General features: G+C 44.1%; 1 protein-coding gene across 2 annotated transcripts in view; it reads right to left on the reverse strand.

Annotated features, from left to right (window-relative positions):
- ODR4 (odr-4 GPCR localization factor homolog) overlaps positions 1 to 22,662 on the reverse strand; it is a 171,960-nt gene that overhangs the window by 91,162 nt on the left and 58,136 nt on the right. For both annotated transcript variants that reach the window (XM_069232000.1, XM_069232001.1), the window contains 5 exons: positions 17,338 to 17,478; positions 15,617 to 15,712; positions 12,190 to 12,296; positions 10,966 to 11,002; positions 4,204 to 4,344 (listed from right to left, as the gene is read on the reverse strand). In XM_069232000.1, the coding sequence (XP_069088101.1) occupies positions 4,204 to 4,344; positions 10,966 to 11,002; positions 12,190 to 12,296; positions 15,617 to 15,712; positions 17,338 to 17,478 (522 nt within the window). The remainder of the gene's footprint in view (positions 1 to 4,203; positions 4,345 to 10,965; positions 11,003 to 12,189; positions 12,297 to 15,616; positions 15,713 to 17,337; positions 17,479 to 22,662) is intronic.

Raw genomic sequence — 22,662 nt, forward strand, 5'->3', positions numbered from 1 at the left:
GAGGTAACATATGTGCGCAACTTCCCCTTTTGAAATTGTGCATGTCAGAAATACTGAAATTACCTTTTTAGTTTTACTGGAGTTGATAGGCCTTAGGAATTGGTATGACATTAGAAAAAATGTCCATCCACCATGCACCCACAGTAATTAAGGACCTGTCCTCACTCAAAGCTGAACTAGCTGTATCTGCCACCTTTCTAAAAATAAAGCCCCAGCCGTTTGTTCATATTTTGTGATTCTTACAGAGGAAGAAGCTACGTTCTGAAAAGAAATAGTTTAAAAGCCTCGGTGTTCTTTTTTTAATCTGGTCTTTGAGACAGCTTTAGAATGATATTTTACTGATGCAGATTATCCAAAGTAGATCATCCTCCAGCAAACAAATGTTGAGTGTAGAGGCTGGACATCCACTATTTTTTTGTTAAACTTTCTTTATTGGCATTTAGTGATACAGTAAAATATGCAGATCCAAGTTACAAATGGGATAGCTTAACTTACAAGGTGCTTCGGCCTCCCCCATCAGTCCCCTGGCATGACTTACATCAACAGCTGGTAGAGAAGCAGACATTGTATATTGCATGATCCCACCTGGAAGTAGCATGGTAGCTCATTTAACCAATAATATATTGCAAACAGAAAAACAATACATAACAACATAACCGTGTGTCCTATCCTACTCAGTGCGGTCAACAAGTTCCGAAATGCAGTAGCCAGGGAGTCGTTTCACTGTCCCCAGGTGCCTCACACCCGAACATGCCCCCCTCCCCTCCCAGTGTTACCGCCTCCAACACATGAAAAAGATTCAGAGACCTGAGTATCGGGCTCCAGGCTGTAAGAGGTAGGCCCCTGGAGAGAAACTGCACCAGGGGATCCCAAATATAGTCAAATCTTCTTCTAGATTCGTCCATTTTATCTGTTAAACGTTCCATGGCGAGGCCGTGCCATAGTCTAGTATACCACAGTGCTATTGGAGGTGGGTCAGTTTTTTCCAGAATGATGCTAAGGCCGTCTTCGCAACCTCCAATGCTAGCCACATAATGGAGCAGTCTCCAAGAGTTTGATGTTGCAGCTCCGGGGCGCGCAGGCCCAGCAAAATGTGTGCCAGAGATGTTGGTATGGGGTAGCCCAGGATCTCTTTTAGATGTAACAGGATTTCTTCCCAGTAAGGGTGAATAGCAGGACAATCCCACCAGATATGTCTAAAATCCCCCAGCATACCACAGCCCTGCCAACACCTGTCGGACACCTGGGGATATATTTTTTTACGTTTTTCTGGGTAGAGGTACCAATTGTAGAGTATCTTATAGTGTGCTTCTCTAGCCCCCATTGAACGGTTGTATTTAGTTACATCGTGAAACAGTTGGTTTCAGAGACCCTCCTCCAACGTAAACCCCAACACCTGCTCCCAAAAAGGAATATGCCAGGGGGGCAAATGTGTGTTGCGTCGAAGTCAGTAGTTTGTACAGTGTGGAGATGCTACTTTTCACCACCCCTCCCTGCTGGACAAACCTCTCAATGGGAAGAAGATCCCTGGTGGCCGCGAATCGCATGTGAGGCTGAGTAACCCAATGTTTTAATTGAGCGTAATGGAAGTGTTCAGATTGGGATAGCTGAAAGTCCCTGCAACAGTTTTCAAACGTGCGTATATGTTCCCCATGATACAAATCTGTGATCCGCAGACATCCTCCCTCCCTCCATCTATCAAATGGTCCTGGAGTCAATCCCAGGGGGAAGGCCATATTATAATGAATGGGGGTATGCAGTGAAGGAAAAGTTGTAATCTCATAGACTCTTGTCACTGTGTCCCACACCTCAAGGGTGGTAGCAGTAGGGGTACTGAGGTACATGTTCTTTAGTCGTTCCCCTCTGGGTTTCCACAGTACATCCCATAATGTCCGTCCTGTCACTGCCCTGTCCATGTGCAACCACAACTTGTCCGACTCTCGGAGTGCCCACTCAGCGATGGTACGGAGTTGGGCCGCTCTATAGTACATGAGGAGATCTGGGAGTGCCAAACCTCCCCTGTCTCTGGAGCACATAAGCAATTTGACATCCACTATTTGGGGTAAGAGGTGTGGAAAGAAGGTCTGTGGGATGATGCCACCTACTTGTTTGTAAAAAACACAACATCATAAGCTTTGTATTTCACAAAGTGTTAACAGTTTAGAAAATACAGAAAACTGTGAGTCGCCCTACTTTACAACTTTACAACTCTCTACTTTAAATCCCATCTAATGGACAGGATTTAAAGTTGGATTGTGGAAAGGTGATTGAGAGTGCTAAAATATGTACCTTAAAAAATCCACTTTTTCCTTCACATAGAATCACAGCGTGTGCATCATGAATATCGAAACCAGAATGTTGATAGCACAGAATGTTGAGGACCAAATATCGAATCCAAAAAATCCACAGGTAACTAAGTGTAGATTTTCTATACCTTACTCCACAGATATATACCTACGCAATGTATATATCTTCAAGATATGTGGACTTAGGAATAGTAAATCTATGCTTCCCTATATGCACATATCTTTTGATATTCTGTCCCTGATATTCATGTGCCATGATATTCCAGGAGGTTGATATTTAGAAGTACAACCAGTATTTTGGAACGAATGCTCCTACAGAGCACAGCTTTAATGTCTGGTCACAGCTGAGGGCCATACTCCCTAAAAGTATACTTCTGGCTATAGGCCTTGCAGTTTTCGCTATCTCATTAGACTATTATTTTCCAAAAATATATACATAATATACAGCAATAGAGGGGCTGCAGGTCAGCAGGCTTCGTGCATTAGTCTGCTGATTTGCCACTTACGTTTTGCTTCTTCCTGCCAGACCTTACAGCATAGGGCAATGGTCAGTCCACTTTACGGATTGGTGCCCTTCACTTGAAGTGACTACACAAAGCTTGTGCACATTGTTCACTTTGCTTACAATATTTTCTTTCCCTTCAGGGACAAAGTTTTTTCAAAGTGTGTTCTTTAAATATTTTTTTTGTATACACATATATCTTTAAAATAAAACATGCATTTTATTTTGCTTGCACTCTGGGTGCCAAGTGGTATGGTGACTTAGTTTTTGTGTCCCTTTTATAGTGCTGCTATAAAGTTAAGTGACATTGTAGATGCCTTAAATTTGAAGGCTTGGTTGGGTGATAATTTCTTCTTGTGCCACCTTATCAAGAAATGTATTTCTTGATGAAGTGAGGGCATTTTGTGAAATTCACCCAAAATGAGTGCACTTAAGTGCTATGACTGGGAGGCCAATTCCTTTTTTTATTCTGCTTTAATTCATGTTTTTTTAATGTATTTATGGAATGGTTCATTTTATTTGCAAACATATGCATACCATTTTTAGATGGCAGCATGTTTTGCTTTTATTATTTATTGTATGTTGGCAAAAAATAAAAAAATAAAAAAACACTGCAGGCTTGTGATGGCCAGACAAATTGGCTTTGCCAATGTTGTTTCCTTGTTTTTTTACAGTATATTGTGTATTTATATTCATATCTCATCACAACCAAAAGCTAAAAAGCCCATGTGTATTAGATAAACTGTGCATTAAATACAGTGTAATACATTAGACTGCTAACAGGACTGAACACACCATCTCTGATTTAAATGATCTTCCCTACAACACAGTATCATCTCCAATTCAATGCTACTATCAATACTGTGTCTGACTCCTGCTTTAAGGCACTGGTCATAGCATTATATCCTATGGGATTTAGATTTCGGCAAATGGGATATCTGTCACCGTTGTGACGGAGTAACTCATCTGCCCATATCTAAATCAGGCCCTTAGTTTCATGTACTTCTAGTAATCATCTGGCTCCTAATATTTCATATAGATCAAGCCAGTTTTTAAATTACAAGAACCTAATATTAATCTAATCTTAATCTAAATTTGGGACCCATCACCCACATTACAGCCATGCTTAACAAATGGATAAGGAAATCTGTTCGCAATGCAGTGGTGCAGAGCTGAAGAGCCTGACCCATCAGGAACCCAACACTAAACTAGATTAGAATGATTAAGGACAAAGATCACAATGGCAATTACAAGCCTTCTATTAACATTCAAGATCACATACTTGTGGATCTGCTTCCAGAGTTGCAATTAGGATGTCCCTGATAGAAAATTCCATGTGTTCACCACCAAAGAAGATACAGTATCCTTGTGCAAGTATTTTACAGGCCTACTTACCCTTAAACTTCTCTGAAAATCTTGCTTGACGGAGGTAGCAGGTAACGGGACATGAATGTCAACCTTGATGGTGCACTCTAGAGGTACCCAAGAGGAAGATACCCCACTCTGGTATTTCCAATCTGCAGGCTTGGCTGAACACTGGCAGAAAAAGCACCAGAAGACATTTGTTAAAAATACAGTCATTCACAATTATCATCCAGTATTGGGTTTCAGTGATATAAAATCAGCACCCGCCAAACACAAAAGTGATTTTTTTTTTTTTTAACAGCCCATGTATTTAAACCCAATAAAAACAATTACACTTATAGTGCAAACAGATTGCAGTACAGATTCAGAAATGCAGGTTCAACTTTACTGAGGAGAATGTTAATTTGTGAAAATAGTGCTTTCCTTTAAAAGGAGCAGGCTCTTCTGTCATTTAACTTGTCAACGTCAGGGTTCTCCAGCATTTTCCTGTAACTATCCGACAGACATATGAAAGCAAATAAATAATTTTCCAATTATATTTGGAATAGAATGCTATTTATTTTAGCAATTGTATTACACTGGAACACTGGTCCTGTTTATATTATTACCGGAGTCAGTGACAGGATTTTTGGAGCCGGAGGCAAGGCCAAGTGTTCCATTGCTACTTATAAATGGGCCTATATTTGAGAGATACAGGAGAAATGTGGGACCCAGAGATAGCGGTATCCATGGCTAACGCTTAAACGTGCCTGTTACGCACTTTAACAAAGGGAAACTCCACAGTTGTGCCGAGATCTCCGTATGGTAAGGTATAGGAAAATTTTTAAGTTTATTAAACTTGGAAAAAGTTAGCACAAATATTGTTTTTTTGCATTTATTGGTAACAAAACCCAGACAGAACAAAGCTCTGAGGCCAACTGATACAGATGATGGTCAGTGAAGAGTACAAGTCACAACTGGTGACCTATGAACCATCAGAAGTGTACATCAAGGAGAAGGCGGCATACCGCCGCAAGGTGCTGTGAAAATAGAACCGCATCTTTGAAACATCCAGATGTAAACAATGAAAGACGAAGGGAGAGATAGAAAGGGAGAAGAGCAGAGAGCAGGAGAATGCAGAAGCAAAAGAGAAAACAGTAAAAAAAGGGGGGATAGAGGAACACCGCAGCCTTCAAATCGCCAACTGGAATGCAATCAGTAATTGAATGGCATGGAAGGGGAGCATATCTATTGCATAATCAGTGGGAAGCGTTTGGCAACCGCACGTTGTTCGATGCACGGGACTCCAAATAAGATCGTAGGGGGCCCATATATCTCTCGGCCAGGAACCCTCAAGCATAAGTGCCCAGTATATCATTAGTTGCTCCTGACTGTACACAGCGTCCTTCAACCAGTCACAACAGCGGGGGGCCTGCCGTCGCCCCCCGCACATCGCGAACCTACGCTTAACTAGCAGCAGTCCCACCAGCCTCCGGTGTGTGGGGGGAATCCCCTCGACATAGCCCAAAAGAGCAAGCTTAGGGGTGTGCGGCAACAGGAGTCCTGTCATCTCCTCAGACGCCCGCAACACCGCCGTCCAGTATTCCCACAGTGCTGTACAACTCCAGGCAAGATACAGAAGTCTGCCTCAGGAGCCAGACACCTCTCGCAGCCCGCATCAGCACGAATGCCCATATTCTCCAGTCTACAGGGCATTTAGTACAAGCGGTGCAAAAAAATTGAAGTGAATAAGATGCAGTCTATAGTTAGGGGACAGCTCTCGCATGTGCGTGCAGCAACGTCGCCACACTTCATCAGAAATGGGTTGCCAATGTCCGCTTCCCATTGGGCCTTGGCTTTAATCTCAGTAGCAGACACTGCATTCTGCATGCAAACATATAAAATCGTGATAAGCCTGCGCGGGGATCGCGTTTGATATAGAAGTTCCAACACTCAGCACACCAAGGGCGCACCAGGAAAGCAGGGATAATGAGCACAGAGCATGGCACGAATTCTGAGAAAGAATAATGTGTGCAGTGCAGAGTCACGCACATCACCGAATGCAGCCTCCAAGGAGATCAACATCCAATCCGAAAACCAAGATCCTAAGGTAATTAAGTTGGACTCTCAAAGAAACTCACAGACTCGGACATCCTCCAATAACGTCATGTCTGCAACATCTCGCAACGGCATCGAAGGCGCAAAGGGCTCTCGCACAGCAGATCACTGCAACAGCGCAGTCCAGGCCCTCGCAGTACAGGCCACAGTGTCGACCCCATGCGGTCGGGGTCCGATCGGGCCACTGAGCACCCGTGGCAGCCTATCCGGCCACGCTGCGTCACACTCAGGTGCCAAATGTGGCAGGTATCGTATAGGGTGCAGCCAGAATAGTACAAATATTTTTATGTTATACAATACTGTAAATTAATTTTGTATGTTTTAAATGCAGAACAAAAGAAAAAAATGATACAGCACTATGATCTTAATTTTGAATAAAATCATTAATTAGTTTTAAAAATTGCAATAGCTTCTACTGGGTTTTATTTTAAGACATAAACTCTATTAGTTTGTATGGGAGGGTGCTGCAGTATCAGTGGTTGGCCATGTGTTATGCTGGACTTACTACAATTTCTTTTTTGTAAGTCGTAACGTGCACTCATAAATATGGCTTCACCCCTGTTTCAAAGGGTGGAGATGTGTAAATCTGCACTTTTGAGTAACTTTACATAAGGATTTTGTGAATAGCCCAGTAGTAAAGTTACTCAAAAGTTTAAGACTAAACTTATATGTGTACATTTCTCAAACGTGTAAGTTAACTTTTGTGGATACGGCTGGAAGTGTATTGGACAGACAAGATACTGGCAGAGGATAGAAGGCTTCTGTAAATGTTAATCAGGTGCTGACAAGAACGTAGCAACCACCTTTTGAAACAGCATAGAGACCTTAGCCTACAAGCAGAATCAACAATCTCAAATCAAACGCCCCCAACAAAGGTACCAAGTTTTACCAACTACAGATGTTTAATATTAATTTGTTTTGGATAAGCAATATGCTTTTATTACGTGAAGAACATGTATTCTAACTTCTAGGAGTTAAAATCTTGCTGACCTCTCAATGAACAGCCAAGAACCCGGGTATAAGACACAGACTTTATTGTCCAGAATTGTCATTTATTTGTCTACAAACCACATTTAAAAGCATTTTTCAGCACCTTTTATAATGAGGAGTATGAAGAAGATTTAAAAAAAATCATTCTCTTTTCGAATTATTGCAATGAAGTTAAAAGTTACACTCATGGGTTGTAGGAAACTTGTGAGGACATATCTGCAAGAGCAGCTATGCCCCTGCTATGTCTTTGTCGATTCTCAGACATGGTGTGTGAAGAGGGAAGCCATTTTAAGTACATGTGCTGGACGCTGGTCAGTATGAGTTCTCCAGCTACATGATGCCTTCACTGAAAGTAGGGATGTTTGGTATCAAACATCTCATATTAATAAACCCTCACTGATGCCACTGATGGATTTATTAATACATGCACCCAGAGGGCTCCTTAGAGGTGCCCCCTGAAAAACTATGCTCTACATGTGTGCTGGCTGACTAGTTTTAACTAGCCTACCACCAGCACATATGTTTCTGGCCACCATCGGTGAAAGCCTTTGTTTGGGCAGACAGGAACAAAGCCTGCTCTAGCAGGGGTGTTAACACACCTCTTCCAACAGGATGGCCTGCAAATCTGCCTTCCAAGGCAGGGGGTTTCAATGAAGCTCATTGCTCTTGGCATGCATATCTGGCTTCCCTCAGAAGGAAGATGCCGACCCCCTGCCCCAGTGCCCATCTGGCACCTGGAAAGGCAGGGAATTCAGTATTCAGAGAGGTGTGTCCACCACTCAAGTCAGTCTCACCCCTACGATGGGCTGCCTGATGTGGACACAGCCTTTGGAAATCTGCAATATTGGTGTTGGCAGAATCAGGAACTCTGGGACAGGATTATACCCACTTCCTACATGACATGGTCATACATAGGGAGCGTAGTGACCCCAGCGGTAAGTAGCCCATTGGCTACTCCTCTACACTCTCCTCTACACCCCTCAATTCAGTATTTAGCAGAAACACTGGCACCAAGAAATTCGATTCCTGCTGTCCTACAAAGGAGGACACTCAAGAGCAGCAAAAACAAAGACTGAGGAAGAAGAAACTGACTTGGCACCAGCCCTGCTGGCCTGTCTGCTGTTCCAGCCGAACTGTGCTAAAGTCATCTCATTGTGCAAGCTATCATGCATCCAAAAGCCTGGGAGGACTGGCTGCCTCCAACAGAGACCCAGGAACTCTTGGTGGAGCAGTGGAGCTGCTTCCCGGCATCCTGGAGGCACCCCAAGAGACCTGAGACGACTCCCAACTTCCAAAACCTGACACCGGAAAGCACCAATACACCTGTGCCGCCTAGCCCATGCTGAAGTGGATCAACAGTGCCAGCGTGGTCCCCTGGCCCTCCAGAGACAAAGCACACCTTGAACTTGCCCACTGTAGACTCACTGAGCCCACCTGCTGCCTCTGTTTGCAGGTCCTCTTGACCGCGAGTGCTCCCGGAGACAAAAACCCAATGCCTCAAGACACTTCTGCACCCGTCGCCCATGGAGAAGAGGACCCAAGGTGTCCCTACGTCGCTAAACATCGTTAGAGCTGAGCCCCCGTCCTGGTTCAGCCTGACTAGCCTCCCAGTCCAAACCTGCAGCCTCTTTTTAACCGGACCGATCCCCTTTGACTAGCATCGGACACCGACGCTGAAAAGCACCTCTGCACCCGGCTGGCCCCAGTGCCGCCCAGGGTGACCTGTTGGTGCTGCCTTGGACATTGCCCCATACTTACCTTAAGTCCAGGAGATTGGTCCCGTAAGTTGCTGTGAAGTGCCCGAATGCAGTTCATGTTTTATCCCCTCAGGATAACACTGGGCCCCCAACCCTGAAAAGCACCTCTGCACCCAGCCACCTCAGTGGTGCCTGAGGTGACATGTTGGTGCTGTCTTGGACCTTGCCCCATACTTATATTAGGTCCAGGAGATTGTTCCCATAAGTCGCTGTACTATACCTGTATGCAGTATTTGATTTCCTCCATAGGAAAACACTGCTGCCTTTGAAAAATGCACTGTTGACTTTTGGAACATGAAAGAATTTCTCTTGCACAACGTACTTACCTGATCGTATAGACTCTGGTGCCTAAATATATAAACATATTTGTTATTTCTGTGAGTTGATGTGGATCTCCTTATTGGGTTTGTGTCTCGTTTATTGGCTGCGTGCCTAAGGTAACGTTCTAACTTTCCTCTCTGAAAAGCCTAAGGCTGCTCGCCACTACCCCCTAAAAGAACACCTTGGAATTTCCAGAGCAATCCCCTTTCCACTAGTAATGGAACCCCTGGACTTTTTCCACAGTATACCTAATTTTGGCATACCATATAAAGAGCCAGCTTCGTAAAAGGGTCCACCAGCCAGTGAGTCAATCTACATTTTACTGATGGGGATACTGATAGCACAAATCCGGGGTGCAACCCCTGCCCAAAACACTATATATGGCCCGCTGGCCAACAAGAAACCTGAGATGAGTGCCCCTGTCCCCTGCACCAGTACTTGTGCTCTAACCATGTAAGCTCCTCCCAATATTCCTGCCTCGTGGAAGTAGCTGAAGTCACCATGCTGCCCCTCGATGGTGGAGGAGATGCACTGATGTATCCCCAAATATTCAAGGACAGCATTATTGAATACTCTACTTGTAGTCCTCAAATAGATAAGCTAAGGATATATTCGGAAGTCTTGCCTTAGTTTCGGGAAGCAGAGGGAAGGGAAAGTGAAAATCCTGGCATGCTTTTGAGAGGTGGCACTGAAATGCAGGTACCTTAGACACAGAACAGCACCACTTTCATAAGGCAAGGCATTATGCCACCACTGATGGCAACTAATCACAACGCAACTTTGTTAACAACCTTTAATCAGCAGCAGGGGACTGCTACGCCGGCACCATTCTATTTTGCCTGCAGAGCTGAAAATCCTCCCATGCACGCAACCCCACACTGGTGCACAGATGTGGGTGGTCTGTTCCCTCACTCGAACATAAACAGAAAGAAGAATGCAAAAGTGGGAACTCCAAAAGGTCGGACAGTGAAACCCCGTAATCATCATGGCTGACTACTGGTTGGTTCAAGCAAGCTCCAACTAAACGGAATGCCTCACTTCATGTAACCTGTTTCTCGGAGACTTCCAAAGCGTTTTGAAACTGCCAAAAAGCAGCACACAGAGCTTTACAAAACTGTAGGTAGTATAGATCCACTCAAACCTGCGTACAGTCCCATTTAACGCACATTGCGCTTGTTGAAGTTGGAGGTCAGGGTGTTCATACATGCGCCTAGAACCACTCAAGAAGGAGGTAAGTTCTTTCTTCCATGTTAGGTCTTAGGTTTTAGCAAGAGCTGGTAGGTTCTGTCAGACTTCCATCCTACCTCCAATTGTGCCTATCTCTTACCTTCTACGCGACACCACACCCCATCCCTCCCCACCACACCATTCTAGAACATCATTCACTCCCATCAGGCCAGAATCCAGCTTGGCGATGCAGCAAATGTGAATACACAGGATATTACAGGGCTCTTTTAACAGCGAGACTACATGTGTTTACAATACTGGCTAATATCGTGACATTGTTTAATCTAAACAAGTGGAATTAATAAGTGGTCTGAACAAGTGCAGAAATAGTTAACTTGTAATGAAAATAGGAAACTATGGAAAATGCAGTAAGATACAAAAAAATTAAAAATAAGTTTACCTTGGCATCTCGGACGTCGTATGTTCGACAGGTAATTCTTCCAGATTAAAGAAAACACATCCATTCATAATGAAATGAAACAAAGATATAAATGCAATGATATGCTTTATATGCATACATACACAAGTGGAGGGTGGGTGATCATGTTAGCCATGCGTCATATAATTATCATTTAACTGTAAAAAGCAACAATTCTGTGCCTTATTAAGCCTGGCACAATTATGTAAACCTTCAGTGACTGGGGCATTGGGAAATTAACATGCAATCATATACTGCAAAACAACTTACCTCCCCTCCTATATAAGAACTGTGACATTCCCACAGCCTGGCATACTTTCGTTTTACTCTGTGGAGCCAGGCTTTTCCCCTACCTTCCAGCTCTTGGAGGAAGTCCAGGGTAAGTCATAGTCCAATTCAGATATATTGTACACTGAGGAGGCATCAAACCTTGCAGCAACAAATTCGTTCTCATCTACATTTTGCAAGCATTCTGATACCCAGGTCTGCATAGGGTAGCTTGGTGCAAACTCGGGCAGGTGAGGCTCAGTGGGGAGACAGGGATACAAGCTGCAAAGGACCACTGCCTAGTCATAAAAAAAAGCTGCAACGACTTTTCATTTCTTTTTCAATGAAAATGGGCTGCATTAAAAAATGCATTCTTTAAAAGCAAACCCAAACATGGTCGTCTGCTGATCTCAGCAGGCCACCATCTCTTTGATGTTGGTGAATCGTAGTGGGTTGCTGTTTGCATCCTACCCCATTAATACGCACGAGGTAGGTCGAAATGCGACCCACTACGATTCGTTATTTTGCATCTCGACCTATTCACGAGAACTCCACTAACGCGGACAGTTATTTCATCAACTTTGTTAAGCTCTTAAACAAGTTTGAGGACAGACAATGTTATGTCACATAACTTCATTGCTTTTGTGATCAGCACTATATATATATATATATATATATATATATATATATATATACACACACACACACACATATATGTCCCTCCCTCCCTTTCGGGCTTCTGGTGCCTACTGCACTACTGCAATTAACCTGGCGGAGTTTTGCGCCACGGTACAAGTAGCACTTGTTACAAAAACCTTGCAAAGATCACGAGTCTCTGCTGACCCCAAAGATTCCACCACGACTCAGACGGGTCAGACCAGCACTACAGTACTGTTCAGCACCTACATTCAATTATCAATATTTTACGAAAAAGGATACTTCTTCGCAACAGAGCAGAAGTGTAGAGCTACTCGGTCTGTGACGTCGTCCTCCGCGTAGTGCCATAACCTTGTTTTCATCACAGTCCTATCCACTGAGAATACCAGCTGAAGGACATGTTGCAGTGTAATTAAAATGCACAGGATTTAAAAGCAAGCATTGCATTGGTTTACACACAAAAAAACATCAAGGAATCTCATCATCACAGTTTTTAATAAATGATTCACTCTTAAGACCCCGGCTCCGAGTGCCCTGGGAAGGGTGCAATATTTATCGCACCTGTAACAATCCAAGGTAGAAGTGACTGGAATTTCTCGGTTGTGATAAGCAGTACCTATGACAAGTTTGGCATTAAAATGGGGCGAACATGAATTTTGTTGCTTTCCACATCAAAATCTGCCTGACCTACAGTCTGTTGGGGACTTTTACCCCACAAAAGGTTTGGCAGGGTGTGCAGTGTTTGTTGAGAAACTTGTGGTGTTATTGTGTGGTAACACTAGTTACCCCCATAACAAAATTAACTGGGGCACTCATAATCGAGACTAAGAGACAAAATATGAACCCAAGTATCACAATGACACCTTTTGGCTATTCTGTAATAAGAGAGCAGAACGTACATTTCTTTATTTTTGTTATTTATTTAGTTCAGACCGAACCACTGAATTGGCAGTGAGCTTTACAGAGAACAAAAAATCTAACATATTTAGATGAAGTGACATGACATCAGTTTTTATATTCCATCGGAACGTATAAGTGGGCACACGTGCGGTATCAACATTTAAAATGTGACATAAAGAAAGGCTTTCGAGACCTTAAGATGCAAGAACTTAAAAAGGGCAGATTGATTTATTGCCTCTGATTTGCTGCATGCTGCTGCAGGAAGAATGCATTTAAGAAGTCCAGCAAGATTGTTAGTACCGCTGCTGATCTAGGACAACATTAGCAAATGTTCTAAGGCGCTCTATAGAGACCATTAGTTTTACCTTGTGAAGGAATTTCCAGAGGGAGGTTGCTCCTCCATTATATGCTTTGATGCTCTTCATCAGCAATTGAACTTCTCTCCATGAGCTTGGACTGCTTAGGTGCACTGTGATGACGTATGGGGACAGATAAACTATTTACCTCCCGTTCTGCTTCCCTAATACACCGATGCAAACACCTCCAAACGTCGTGATGTGCTAATAAAGGTCAGAACGCTCTGCCATACTATTTATGGAAAACAATGCATAAAATCCTTTCCACTTTCAGAGTCATTGGGAAGAGCCTGTAGATGTTTCTGTGTCCACAGACAATTAGAAACAGTGATGGGAGTGAGGAAAGGTGACACCAATAGGTATTAGGCATACGGTGACCTAGTATATAGTTTTACACAAAGAAACATGGGAAACGCCACAGCAGGAATTCTTTCACGCTGTCCTGTTTTAGCTCTATACACACAGTGACAGAATACTTAAAGTTGCAACTATTCCGGTTTGTTCTTACTGTCTTCTCGATGGTTATCCAGGTACTTCTGGTTTGCAGGAGTGAAAAAATTGAGAATACCATGGGGTTATTGCAATATATATATATATATATATATATATTTTTTTTTTAACCAAGCTCAAAGGGGACTCAAACATATACAGGTGTAAAGGAAATATTGACTGCGAGTCAACAAAAGGAGAGGAATTAACAGAAAAGTCATCTATTTAATGTCTTGTGAAAAAAAGGGAAATGTTACTTTTTAATATGACTAGGGAGGGTATTCCTTAATCTAGGGTGGAGCATAGTGAATCTTCAGTCTCTCCATCTTTTGCGTTTTGCTTTGAGGATTGTTAAAAGCGTGAGATGAGCTGATCTCAAAGCTTTTCTGGGCTGGTAGTAGTTGATTTTCTGTTTGTGGTACAAGTGGGTTGCACCTAGATGACCCTAATAAATCAATTTCGAACCCCTGAAATCAATCCTTGCCTTTACTAGGAGCCAGGTTATACAAGATGGGAGGCAGTTTTTTCGGTGTACAATGGCAGTGGCCTGAGTGATTATCTCTTTTGTGCACCCCCTCATGTATCTTGTCGGTGCCATGAGTCTTACTGTTCCAGAAGGGGTATACGTAAACACCCGGAGAGTTACAGAACTTTGTACGGAGCAGTGATGACATGTTAGAGCCTCAAAAGCGTTTAGTGTGTTACACTATAATTCCAGAGTATGGTCATCTAATTGTGATCTTGCCTTCTATTAACATCCCGTAAGTCACTGCATCTGGACAGTCCTTCCCGGCGTCTCAGATGTGTGATCACACTGTATATGTTCTTCTGGCGCTATCAAAACCCGATAACTTAAAACTCAGAGAGCATAAAACGTAGTTTTCACACATAAAACAGTGACCATTAACTTAATGGAGCAGCAAAACGTCTGGTGAGATTTAAATTTCTCACAGGCCTACCCACTCCTGAGGTTAAGTAGGCAGAAAACCATGTTCGAGGTAGGCATCTCACGTGGCAAGCTGCCAGCTGAAAGAAAACTGGTATTACAACATAGTTGTAACAAAACCTACATATTATTAATCGGTTTGAAACTATCTCGATGCAGTTCTTTGTTGTATCTATTACTCCTGAAACCTAACATTTCAAGAGATCGGTGTTGTTTAGTTATATTATAGGGAAACGTAGAAGAGGACTCTGCCCTCGAGTTGATTACACCTGCTTATGCCGGTTCTTCATTGTTCAAAACTGTGGATCATCATTCAGATGACAAACATTCTTTAATATAGAAAACAATCCAGGTTGTAATTTGGAAAATATGTTACAGAAAAGTGTAAAACGACACAAGGAATTGAGCCTTCAGATCTGGAAATCGTACTTGTAGGTAAAAAGGGGACGAAGTAGAGCTTAATTTGTGCTTGTTGTTTCCGGTGCGGAGCGCCGGCACTTATTTTTGAGGGCCGGCACTTATTGTGCTGCCTCAAGCATTTACTGCGAGCAAAAGGTAAAGACAAAGGAAGAGAAAAACGAGAGAGCGTCACAAAGGGAGAAAGCAAAAAAACTGCAAGAGTGAGCTGAATGGGCAGGGAGTGGTTGTAAATGGATTAAAGAGGCCCAAGATGGTTTCAGGTTTAGGCTGCCTCAGTATTCTGTATTCGCACATGTAATTGCGGCAGCCGCGTGTTTCAGATGAAAGCTTTGGGCACCAGCACGTTTTTTTTATTTATAAATTAAGCACAGGGACGAACTATACAAGCCGTAAAAATATAAACAAAATCAGGGTAAGGTTTTGAGATGGAAGCATCTGAAGGAACAAACCTTCAAACCAGACAAGATATGGAGCTGTAAAATGAGAAGGAGAAGTGAAAGTATGAGACACAAAAAGGATAAATAACCCGCTGAATCCAACGACTGCAATGTTAAAATTTTATTTATGTTCCACGTGCAACACAACCTGCTAAACATACCTTACGAAGCACATTTTGAGCCTCTTTGCTAAGTTCTGGTGATGTGATAAGAAACACGCCAAGCACAAACAGTCCTCCGGGCAGCATGCGAGATACCTGTTAAAAGGAAATAATAATATAAGCATGTGAGAAAGCAAACTCTAAAGAAGAGAAGGAGCTTTAAAGCCTACTTGGTTATTATTATTACAGCGATAAGTCTTGGAGCATACTCAAGTCCGTGCATGCAACAAAAGAAACCGCTTCTTCCACGTTTACCTGGGTGATACCAACATATTGGAAAAAGGTAATCAAAGAAGGAAATTGACGACTAGTGATGAACAATCTATTTCAAATTTCTCCCTCTGAAAACCTTCTCACGATGTTTGCACTCTGAGAGTCAGACTGACACTGACTTTTGAAGCCATTCCACATGTAAAGAGTCACAAAAGCAGCATTTTCCAATCTTTGCATCCTGCAAGTTGTCTCTGTTCGCGCCACAACAAATCAGCCTGTTTTTGTAGTGATCATCTCTCACATTAACAACTGCAATGATGGGCCACCTCGCCAAGAAACTCCCTAGACTGCAACAGAATCAGTGCTTACCTTGAGTCAGATTTTTCTGGTGGAGGCCACCCACACTTATTTTTTGGAGACAGGCACATATTTCTGCATCATATATTTACCAAGAGAGAGAACAACACACAAATCGGAAGGGCGGAGGAAGAGAAAGACCATCACAAAAGGGACAAAGCAGGAACCTGCAAGATTGAGATGAAGGGACAGAAAGTGTCCGGTAGTAGATTGAGGCATGAGGTGGGTTTAAAGCTACCAGCTTGGTAATGGGCGCGCCAACGTTTAATTGCTGCGGCAGAGGGCTTCTGAGCAGTGCTTCGGGCATGAAAACTCTTTCTTTTACAAATTAAGCACTGCCAAAAGTTAAATATTCAAGTGGCTCACGTTATAATGGTCCTTTTCCTCAAGTTGCTATTGTATCAGAGGCGTAGATACAGACCTATGAGCCATAATGCAGATTTTAGTATTGCCTATATATTTTCTCCCAGTTACAATTTAATACAGGAGAGGACCAGACTACAAATGACCTTTTGGTGTACTCACTAAACAACTAAAATCCATAACAGGATTAACTGCCATTCTCAAACAACTGACCCCATTGGGATAGTTTATAATTAACTGCATTTCCCCCACCATCGTACAACTAAAGTTTGACTTTCTATTATTTACAATATGTCTGGAAGGAAAGAGAAGAGTGCAGGCCATACCCCTCTCAATCTTCAGACTCAACTCCCCTTTTTCGGCCCTCAATGAATTGCCCAATATGTTGCACCTCTACAGCCCCATTACTGGACACATTTACTTGATTTACACTCCCATACAAACAGTATACTGGAGACATTGGTGCCAAATCTCAGAGGGAATAAATGTTCCAGTCCTACGGCAACCTATTGCCGCTGCCTGGAATGTGATCTGCACCACTATCCATACTGGGAACTCAGGTACCTGCTTCAACAGATTTTTTATCTGCTCAAATTACCAAGTCTCTATATGCCCTGGCCAAAGAATGATCTCAACTTTCACACTTCATCGTTTCTCAAATTTACGCTATGCTCTTGCGCGATAACTCATAGAAGGCCAGAGAGTTGAAATATATTGTTTTCTCCAGACATCCAGGACAGCAACTGTTTTGAGTTATAAGACCCATAATGGTGACAGTTTGGTCTTACCTGGTGTGCATGCTCTGTGGCCCACTCTTCATCGAGGCCATCTAACTTCGACTGACCAGTTTTTCTTTGGGGACCATCACTTTCTTCATCTTTTACTGGTGTGCGAACAGCCAGAACAATAAAATCCCTTTGTTGAGAAAGCTGCAAAAGATTAAAATTACCAATTTAAGCAGAGTGCATAGGAAATCTTGAAAAAAAGCAAGGGCGGCTAGAACTGTTGACTTGTAGGAAAGCTCTGATCGTCAGAGAGCAGCACATGTAGTAAGCGATGTGAAAGGTGGACAGGCAGAAATGCAATGCTCGCATCTTGCTGAGTTTATGTATTGACAGGGGTATATCAGTAGACAGTGTGAAGAGATCAATGCTCATCTCCCTGTCCATTAGATAGAGTGACAAGTGTGTTCAGTGGGACAGAAGACAGGGCACTAATTAATGGAGAGTTCCAGCCATTCCTCACCTGGCAAACACAGGTTAGGATGTACACTTTGCCTTACCCAAAAAGGATCTATCCGAATGCTGCAGTTTTATATTATTCAATTAGTGCAGTACCTTTTTTTGCTTTATTTATGTGTTTTCTTTGGCGATTGTCAACTTGTTAACCATTGTCTAGAAGTGCATTAAACCTACTGTCATGAGCCCTGTAAACTTGTGAAGGCAAACACATCTAAAGGTATTACCTTTCAGCTTGTAAGAGTTTTAAAGCATAATACATCCTGCAGCCTAGTTGTTAAAATGGGTTTGTAGCATTTAGCCTACTTGCAAGCACATCCACTTCGAGAGAGAAGGATATGCATAGAGAGATGAAGTAAGTGTTCATTATCTGGTAGCTAGTGCCATAACCCTGGAGAACATAGTTACCAATGAGACCACATTTCTTTTCCAAGTGTGTATCAAAGCCCCATAATTAGTCCAATCTGCCAGATTGTGAAAGAAAACCTGCACCAACAGTTACGTTGAAGCTTTCATTAAAAAACATGTTTGTTCATCCTGTCCAGGTCCGTAAATAGTACTTGGGCTTATACTGATTCCACTTTTGTCAGTTATGGAATGACACTATTGGGTCAGGATCACATAATGTGTTCAAGTATGAAATCTAGGACAGCAAGCTAGGTTTCCTTTATTAGCAGGTCACACCGTCCCCACTTGACAACATAACCTCCCATTAAGTATATTGAAAACGCTATCCTAAGGAACTTTCCTTGAAAATTCATGCAGACATAAAAACTGATACTTGCTGCTCTGCAGCATACGATTCAAAATAACATGCTCAGTTCATTCATTTATATTTCACATCTTACCAGGCACACCACATAGGGGAGATCACGCCATAAAACACAACTGCTTCAGACTGGGGGTGAGGCAAGCAAGCCTTTTGTGCCAACTATCATTTGCCTTGGCCACAGAGTTCTTAGCTTGCTGGATACACAAGAACACCTTCATTAAAGCACTGACTTGTGATCAGGGCTGGAATGATGTGATTTTTAGGTTGCGCCTGCACATCACTTGCGCTGTGCTTGCAAAATCTATTGTATTTAATATAAATCTTAAAAGGGGCTTACATCCCACCCTTATCTTTAATTGGTTTGTATGCTTGCCACTTTCTTCTCCGTTTCTTTTGGTTGTAGTATGCTGTTTCCTGTTGTTCCTTCAGTGCTTCTCCTATCAGTGTCCCATGGCCCAAGTACTCCTTTTCATCTGTTGGAACTTCTTTTATTTGTTTTTTTCTGCACCACGTTCACCTAATGTCTCCCTGCCAGCATGCATTTGAAGGGTGCTTGTGGTCTGCATTATTTTTTATTTGTGGAACGTCTTTGATTTAGATTTTTTGTGTTAGCATTCATTTCAAGCATGCTTGTACAGGATGCTGAACCGAGTACGAGAGTCAAACCCAGCTCCAAAGTCTGCGGTTCTGACCCTTACGCCACATCCTCTGTCCCGCCCCTTCTTCTCAAATTTGGAAACTCTTGTTTTCTAATCCTAGTGCTGTCAGCACCAATTAGGCGTTCGAACAACAAACAAGAGAACTGATTAATGGCTAAAGGGTGGGCAGCTTGGGGCTTCTTCCTTTACTGACAAGTTCACATTGAACTCTGGTGGAAGTGTTAAACAACTATCAGCACCCTTGCCATTCGCAACTTTCACTTTCGATTTCCTCCCAACGCTCAACAACAAGGAGCTTTTCTCATAAACCATGTGGTCGGCTCGTCAGTCTTCAGGCCTGCGACCTTCCTGTTTGCAGCCCTTTAACAACAAAAATATGCATCTGAGCAACTCAATTGCATGCTTTCGTGCTGTGGTTGGGGGAGCAGGGAGCATGACCTCAGAGTGTGTAGAACTGACAGAAATGTAACCAGTTTTTCACATGCCATATTTTTTAAGATATAAAACCAGGTTACATCCAGAAATGCCATGTTCACCTGAGTTTGGGAACTTGTGGTTCTGTAATGTTAATTTTTGATGGATTTTTGCATACAGCAGAAACACAAATTGCGCACCATCTAAGTGAGGTGATAAAATGTTTAGTGGGACGTTCAAATGAGTTAGTGAGAGAGAGGGAGTGATCTATCAATTCTACAGACGATGAGGTGTGATTTGGTCAGCTGTCTCTGCAAGTTCATAGTGCCTTATTGAGACCGTCACACCATCATTTTAATCAGAAAATTGCTGGCTTCCTGGCAGGATTCCCTAAATAAGGCTTCAGTGCAGCACATTTCAACCATTGCAATATTCAAGCATTACCCTATTTTCAGTGTTAGGGGACCTCGCTGCAACAGTGAAAGGTTGATAACAATACAATTGGGCAGCATTGATGTTACAGAGTTCAGGGTAGACAAGTGTTAGAAAAAAGATTGCAAGTTACATTAATTTATAGCTTTCAAATTTCCCAGGTCCATGCGTGATGTGCTGCTCCAGTCCAATTTTTCTTTTAATTCTGTGTAATGAACACAACTACAAGTCCCAGAATTAAAAGAAAAAACGTGGACTAGAGAAGCACATCATGCATGGACCTGGGAAATTTGGAAATGTGTGCTCTTGTTAGCTGCTGGGGCTACTTGGTATTCTCTAAGAGCACACACACACATTGACTATTTGCCATTTAAAATAATTCTGTCTGTTTCAGGGTGGAGTCTGGCTGTTGCTAGCAGGGATGCTTTGCATGGAAGTAGCAAAATAGACAACCATGGTACATGACAGCAGCTTCGGTGTTGCACTGACCCCCCTCTTCAGATTCTAGTAGATGAATCCCTGAGACAAAAAGGAAGGGTCATTGTTCTCAGGCCGGGTCCGCTCCCCACCGCGCTAGCGTTCCCTGCTAGTGCTCTGCCTGCTGCCTGCTCGCCGCTGATGCTGATCGAAGTTCGAGGCCCTCCTCCACCCGCCTCATCCCTGGTGGCCCAATGGTGGGCGGTAAGTATCAAATCTGACCTCTTCCTCTGTCTGTCTTTCTCTCTCCCGATTTCCCTCCTCCTGCTTGTCTGCTGCCCTTAATTGTACTCTGCCTTTAGCCTCTGCTCGTTTCTCTCTCTGCCCTTAGCCTGCCTGTTTTGCTCTTATTGTATTCATTGTTTCTTGCCTTTAGCCTCTGCTCGTTTTAATCTCTTTCTGCCTTTAGCTTTCTGCCTCTAGCTTGCCCGTTTTGCTCTTGCTGTTGGTTTCTTTCAGTGCCCTTCTCCCCCCGCCCGCCCCCCGCTCTCCTTTCCCGCCGCTGCCTCCCCTGCGGCCCGCCCCCATCCTCTCCCATTCGCCACCCGCCTCCCAGCTGCTGCTCCTCCCTCCCTCCACCCTTCTTAATGCAGGCCGCTGCGCGGCGAGGGTGCGAACCTTGACCTGTTCTCATGCCGGGTCCACTCCCCCACGCGCTAGCGTTCCCTGCTAGTGCTCTGCCTGCTCGCCGCTGTTGCTGATCGAAGTTCGAGGCCCTCCTCCACCCGCCTCATCCCTGATGGCCCAGTGGTGGGTGGTAAGTATCAAATCTGACCTCTTCCTCTGTCCGTCTTTCTCTCTCCCGATTTCCCTCCTCCTGCTTGTCTGCTGCCCTTAATTGTACTCTGCCTTTAGCCTCTGCTCGTTTCTCTCTCTGCCCTTAGCCTGCCTGTTTTGCTCTTATTGTATTCATTGTTTCTTGCCTTTAGCCTCTGCTTGTTTGAATCTCTTTCTGCCTTTAGCTTTCTGCCTCTAGCTTGCCCGTTTTGCTCTCGCTGTAGGTTTCTTTCAGTGCCCTTCTCCCCCCGCCCACCCCCCGCTCTCCTTTCCCGCCGCTGCCTCCCCTGCGGCCCAGCCCCCATCCTCTCCCATTCGCCACCCGCCTCCCAGCTGCTGCTCCTCCCTCCCTCCACCCTTCTTAATGCAGGCCGCTGCGCGGCGAGGGTGCGAACCTTGACCTGTTCTCAGGCCGGGTCCGCTCCCCCACCGCGCTAGCGTTCCCTGCTAGTGCTCTGCCTGCTGCCTGCTCGCCGCTGTTGCTGATCGAAGTTCGAGGCCCTCCTCCACCCGCCTCATCCCTGGTGGCCCAGTGGTGGGCGGTGTGTATCAAATCTGACCTCTTCCTCTGTCCGTCTTTCTCTCTCCCGATTTCCCTCCTCCTGCTTGTCTGCTGCCCTTAATTGTACTCTGCCTTTAGCCTCTGCTCGTTTCTCTCTCTGCCCTTAGCCTGCCTGTTTTGCTCTTATTGTATTCATTGTTTCTTGCCTTTAGCCTCTGCTCGTTTTAATCTCTTTCTGCCTTTAGCTTTCTGCCTCTAGCTTGCCCGTTTTTCTCTCACTGTTGGTTTCTTTCAGTGCCCTTCTCCCCCCGCCTGCCCCCCGCTCTCCTTTCCCGCCGCTGCCTCCCCTGCGGCCCCGCCCCCATCCTCTCCCATTTGCCACCCGCCTCCCAGCTGCTGCTCCTCCCTCCACCCTTCTTATTGCAGGCCGCTGCGCGGCGAGGGTGCGAACCTTGACCTGTTCTCAGGCCGGGTCCGCTCCCCCACCGCGCTAGCGTTCCCTGCTAGTGCTCTGCCTGCTCGCCGCTGTTGCTGATCGAAGTTCGAGGCCCTCCTCCACCCGCCTCATCCCTGGTGGCCCAGTGGTGGGCGGTGAGTATCAAATCTGACCTCTTCCTCTGTCCGTCTTTCTCTCTCCCGATTTCCCTCCTCCTGCTTGTCTGCTGCCCTTAATTGTACTCTGCCTTTAGCCTCTGCTCGTTTCTCTCTCTGCCCTTAGCCTGCCTGTTTTGCTCTTATTGTATTCATTGTTTCTTGCCTTTAGCCTCTGCTCGTTTTAATCTCTTTCTGCCTTTAGCTTTCTGCCTCTAGCTTGCCCGTTTTTCTCTCACTGTTGGTTTCTT

Source organism: Pleurodeles waltl, chromosome 4_2 (genome assembly GCF_031143425.1).
Source record: "Pleurodeles waltl isolate 20211129_DDA chromosome 4_2, aPleWal1.hap1.20221129, whole genome shotgun sequence".
Lineage (NCBI taxonomy): Eukaryota > Metazoa > Chordata > Amphibia > Caudata > Salamandridae > Pleurodeles > Pleurodeles waltl.